We start from the raw sequence: 6,000 nt of genomic DNA, 5'->3' as shown, positions 1-6,000 counted from the left end.
AAAAGCCTTCTTTTCCCCCTTCAATGTTTTTCCAATTGGAAAATCTTACATGAAAAATCTTAATAACTTACTGGGCATGGGAAAATCTTAAGGAATTACTGGCTGTGCTTCCAAACACTCTGTGGCTCCAATCTGTAGTCACTAGTTCTGGGCCCCTCAAGTTCAAGAAGGACCTCATGGAACTTCATGAAAGAATCAAGCACAGAGCCACACAGATGGAGTGGAGCGGAGCATCTCCCTTCTGAGGAAAGGCTGAAGCAGCTGGGGCTCTTTAGCTTGGAGGAGAGGAGCCTGAGGGGTGACCTCATCCGTGTTCATAAATATGTGAAGGGTGAGTGTCAGGAGAACAGAGCCAGGCTCTGCTCAGGGATGTCAAATATCAAGGGGCAGTAGGTGCAAGCTGAAGCATGAAAGGTTCTGCCTAAACACAAGGAAAAACTTTTTCACTGTGAGGGTGACCAAGCACTGAACAGGCTGCCCAAGCACTGAACAGGCTGCTCAGAGAGGCTGTGGAGTTGTCTCCTCTGGAGATACTCTAAACCCACCTGGATGTGTGGTCTGCCATAGGTGATGCTGCTCTGGCAGGGGGCTTCCAAACCCTAACATTCTGTGGTTCTCTGATTATTTCAGTCTCTGCCCAAAAGAAACAAGTAGTCCACCACCATGCTCATCACAGGTTTAGAATCTTTACCTTGCAAACTGCTCTGTTGTGGACAGGAACACCATATTATTTCATGGAGCTGTAAAAATCTGTATTTTATGAAAAATTAGTGACAGAAAAGAAAACTTACATATCTTGTGAACCCAAATTCTTAAACCCATTTGATTACAAAGCACTTTGTTTTGTAAAAGCTAGAATGGAAATACAGTAAAAATAGGTTATTACAAACAAAAGGGTTTTCTCTTCCAAGAGCCTAACAGAGTTGTTCAAAAAGAGTTGAAATTAAATTTGCTTAATGATGGCAACCCTTAATAAAAAAAAAGTAAAAGCACATCAGGACAGGACAAGCATGCATTTATTATCAAAATGTGGATGTACAAATTGCAAAATGCCATCAATGTTTGGAATTGGGGGGGGAGGGGGAAATGCTTTCATGTCAGCAATGCTCTGGATAAAATATTTCTTTCTATCCGAGGTGGTTCTCATCCAGAAGAGGTCAATGAAAACAGAAACAGGTAACTTCTTCACATCTTATAACACCTAACTATGGATCTGAGCAAATTCTTCATGTTTTTAGCTCTCCTCACTAAGCTGCTTTTCAGCTCTGACTCAGCCTAGTGTTAAAATAAAAAGGTCTTTGTCATGGTTCTCATACACTACTAATGGGCCTGATCCTGCATCCACTAAAGTCACTAGCAAAACTGGCTTGGCTGAGGTCACATCTTTCACTACATAGCAGAATACATGAAGTTAAAGAACAATCTGATTACATTCACGTTGCAACTTTTCCAAAGGGCTTCTGGTATTTGAATGAAATTATTCAGTGCTTGGCCTAATTGACACCACAGTCACATATTTACATCATGTACATCTCCTATAAACTCAACAGCAGGTGCTCAGAAACAGCTGTGTCCAGCAGTTTCACAAAATTCCAGAGTGCACCCTTTAAATGAACAGAGACAGAGAGGGTAACGTAAAGACTTCATGGTAAAAGCTGGTCCAGACAGAACTTTGTCTCTTACATGTAGCCAGAAACATGGCAATCTTTGAGAGGCTGCCTAATGAATTGGTTCAAGTTTTCTTCCAGGATTTTGAAAAGGAAAGTCACCCTTACTTATAAAAGAATATTTTGTTGCTGATGGTCACTTTTTCCAGTGGTGGAGTCAAAAGAAGAGTGCAGGGTCTTACATGGAGAGTCTCAGTCAATGTGCTCCGTGGGTTTGTCCTTGGCTGGGGATCCTGCTCTTGGAGGAGTCAGATGTCTTGGGATCCATGGAGGGAAGAGGAAGGCATGCACAGAGAAGACCTTCCTCACCCTGCTGGGGTGGAAACATGTGTGGGGCAGCAGCTCACTAGCTGCTGCAGCCTCTTGTGCAGCCATGTCCCAGTAAATTGTTGTTACGCCCGTCCTGGAGTTTCTCGTGGCTCTGAAGGGATGCTCTGCTGTCCATGCTGGAAGTGTGTCCGCTATCATCTTGCTGTCTTCTCAATCTGCCAAAGGTTAAAATCATTGATATAGCTATTGGGTGCAGGTGACTCTATCAGTTACTGCCTGTCCTGTGGCTAGCCACTTACCATTCTGTGTAGCAGACTTCCACTTCACTCCATCTCTTTTAACTCCCCAACCTTTATAGCTGCCATCCCTTCTAAACACTGGTGATTATGCCCTCCTAAATGTGTGCAGCTGGGTCTTGGTCACATACTGCTTCCAATAGAGCCTATCATAAATAGGCAGCAGGGATGAGGGCTTCCTCTGGCTTAACACCTCTGCTCAGAATGTGACTGGACAAAACCTCCAGGTAGCTGGAGGCTGATGAGACATGTTGACTGGGTACATGAGGGCAGTAAGCAGCTGCTCCCCTCTGCTGTACTACAAAATTATCAGTAACCTCCACCAGTACAAGAGAAAACCACATGAGATGAAGTGTGTTCAGTAGTAAACTTTTTATTACTTCATTTGTTGTCAAAGCCTCCTAGGTGGTTGCAGGGAACCACAAAATCCTGTGTTATTTAAAAACTGCTAACATCATCTCCTTTTGGCATCATTTTCTAGACAGTAGCAGCAGCCACAGCAGCAACTGCAGTCCCCATCAACCATTTTATCAGCAAGCTTCTCAGCATTTCTCTTTAACCCTGGCACAGGTGATATTCAGGGTTTTCATAGAAACACAGACACGGTGTAAGTACTGTCAAGAAGGATGTAAAGATTCAAGGAGAAGGTATGAGGTAGAGACCAATTTTACTTGTTTGTTTATTTTTAAAGAAGAATGGCTCCTGTTCTGGATAATTTTTTTGTTTGACTGTTTGTTTTCTCAAAATGAGAAACAGCTGTTGATGCATTCCCCAAGGAGGCACCATGATTTAGCATTCAGAGACACTATGGAAGAAGTTGCTTGCTGCAGTGATTACAAGGGAGACCTATATTTATAGCATCTATATCTATAATGTAGTCCAAAAAGAACCACACAAAACCCCTTTCCAAGTAGCATTCAATGTGTAGAAAATCCAATAGAGTAGAATAGAATAGAGTAGAATAAAATAGAGTAGAATAGAATAGAATAGAATAGAATAGAATAGAATAGAATAGAATAGAATAGAATAGAATAGAATAATAGACCAGACCAGGTTGGAAGAGACCTTCGAGATCATCGAGTCCAACCTGTCATCCAACACCATCTAATCAACTAAACCATGGCACCAAGCACCCCATCCAGTCTCTTCCCAAACACCTCCAGTGATGGTGACTCCACCACCTCCCCAGACAGCACATTCCAATGGGCAATCACTCTCCCTATGAAGAATTTCTTCCTAACATCCATCCTAAACCTCCCCTGGCACAGCTTGAGACTGTGTCCTCTTGTTCTTGTGCTGATTGCCTGGGAGAAGGGACCAGCCCCCACCTGTCTACAACCTCCCTTCAGGTAGTTGTAAAGAGCAAGAAGGTCTCCCCTGAGCCTCCTCTTCTCCAAGCTAAGCAACCCCAGCTCCCTCAACCTCTCCTCAGGGGGTTTGTGCTCCAAACCCCTCCCCAGCTTTGTTGAAGCAGCATTTTCTTGGGAAAGCATTCAAGAATGAAATGTAAAGGGTAAAATACTCTCAGGTGACATAAAGTCTATAATGGCACCATGCTGAAGACTCACAAGAGCAAGTGCAGTGATATAAAAAAAATTCACCATAGCAGAACAGAGGCGGGGGGGGGGGGGGGGGGGGGGGGAAGAGGAGACTTTTAAAAGTAAAAATAATGACACCACTCTCCAAACAGGTTAAGCTTAAAAAAAGGATGGACATGTGTGTCTAGGCAGATTAAATAAAAGCCAAACAGATGAAAAGAACAAATTGCCAAAAGCATTTCCCCTAATGGTGATTTTTTCATTTCAAGTGCACTAGAAATGCGATGGCTGCTGGTGAGTCTGCAGGCTGATGGATGACTGAGGTATTAGAGGATAGCACAAGAAATATGAGTCCCTAACTGAAAAACCAATGAATTATTTTCACCAAAGTTTGTGATGAATGAGCTTAGGGACGTTCCTTTCTTTACAAGAACATTGTCCATCGTCTCCAGACAAACCATCAAACAGCTTTAGAACCAGTTGTTCAAATAAACGTTGACAAAGCATCAAGGCAGTGGCTTTTTGTCCAGGGGCTCTAAGAAAATGGAAATACATAATTTCTGCCCAGCTGAAGGGAGGGGAAGCTGTCTTGCTGGCAGCAAATGGAAGACAGCAAATGTGATGGCATCGTTGTTGTCTTAATAAGGGCTTCAAAAATGATCCAGGGAATTATTAGGAGAGAGACTAACCGAATCAGACCAAGTCTTGAAATACCCTAGGGTCTGAGCTACTGACCTTTAGGAGACTAAATTATTCATAGGCATTGAGAGAAAAGTCTATAGGGCTTGGAAACTCATCTTGCAAAACTGTGGATTGCAAACCTGTGCCAACTGCCAAATAGTGGAGTGAGACAAATGTTTGCTTTATGGAGATCTGAGAAACCACTGAGATGGTTTCTATTGCTGATTTATTGACATTTACTTTCTTTTATCCCAGTCCTGCTCCCCAGGTCTATTACTGTAGCACACTTAGATGGTGGTGGCTTGGAAGTGCTTAAGAACTGCATTGTTTTATAGCAGAGCTTCACTGTATTCCCTGTTTTGATATTTTCTATTTCCATATCCAGATTTACTACCCCCATTCACAAACCATCAAAGGCAGCAAGAGGTTAATAACCTGCTGATGTAGTACAAATTTCACTGTTATTTAACTGTTTAATAAATCATCAATAACCTTATTCAGTGATTAAAATTACATTAAAGACTTTGCTAGGAGGGATTATTACAGGCATGCCAACGCTTACCAGTGTGCTCTGGGTATTGGGGAATTGGGCTAAGAATCAGGGGACTCTGATTCTCCTTTTGGACAAATGACAGCCCCTTTCTGTGCCTCAGCTTCTCTCTTGACAGGTAGAGAAAATGCAGAGGGGTGAAGCTGACGAGGAATTATTTTACTTCAGAAATCTCACATGGTTTGGAGTTCTGGTCATAAATTTGAGCTGGTGAAGTCGTGGCTAGGAAAACAAACCCAAAAGAACACTGAAGCCCTGCCTGGGCTGCTGAAACCTTGGGTTTTTATCAAACACATGCCTGCAGGAGATTTTTCTGGATAAACTGGTGACAGAGCACATTCTAAGCTTGTACTTGCAGCTCTTGATTAGGCAAAGGATGCAATGAGCAGGAACACACCAAATGATGAGCAACTTTGCTTAGAGTTGCACATAAGATGTTGAGGCAGCTGCTGCTGGGAATGGTGGAAGCTGAGAGCTTTGTGCTTCTAAGTACTGCTCTGTGCCTCACAGCCCTGAATGAGACAGGGAATTACAGGCTAATGTCTGGGATGATTAAGAAAAGAAGGTGGCATATATAATCAAGCAAAATGCAATTATACTGCATATGTAATTATGCATATATACATTACTGAATATATGAAAATATGAAAGTAAAGCCAGTAGGTTGGCCAAAAAGTAGCATGGATAATTTAATACTGAAGCACACAAGACTGCTGTGACTGTGGTAGGCTAGAGAGAAGAATCACAAACATCTGATGAAACCCAGTAGCAAACTGGGACCACCAGGGAAGAGGTTACAGCTCAGCTTTGTTCACCAGATGAAGAATGTTGCAAGTTTGTCTTTAGGCTGTTTAGCAGGATAAAATGAACGAAAAGGGATGGAAAGCTGCAGATTCAACATAGCTGTCAAAATTTCAGATTTGCTAAGAGACTAAGGCCTCCTCTGCAATTTCAGCAAAAATCGAAGGCAAGTGAGCTGTTATTTACTGAAATAACTC

At 42.5% G+C, this 6,000-nt stretch overlaps 1 protein-coding gene across 2 annotated transcripts in view; it reads right to left on the bottom strand.

Moving 5' to 3' along the window:
• Positions 1 to 745: 745 nt before the first annotated feature.
• The window catches only part of STK32B (serine/threonine kinase 32B), a 136,265-nt gene continuing 131,010 nt past the window's right edge, over positions 746 to 6,000 (bottom strand). For both annotated transcript variants that reach the window (XM_068149500.1, XM_068149499.1), the window contains exon 12: positions 746 to 2,152. In XM_068149500.1, the coding sequence (XP_068005601.1) occupies positions 2,014 to 2,152 (139 nt within the window). In that variant the 3' untranslated portion in view covers positions 746 to 2,013. The remainder of the gene's footprint in view (positions 2,153 to 6,000) is intronic.

This window comes from Melanerpes formicivorus, unplaced genomic scaffold (genome assembly GCF_026170545.1).
Source record: "Melanerpes formicivorus ecotype bairdi unplaced genomic scaffold, bMelFor1.0.p_v2 SCAF_18, whole genome shotgun sequence".
Lineage (NCBI taxonomy): Eukaryota > Metazoa > Chordata > Aves > Piciformes > Picidae > Melanerpes > Melanerpes formicivorus.
Note: the sequence above shows the minus strand (reverse complement) of the source record. Positions and strands in the feature narration are given on the sequence as shown.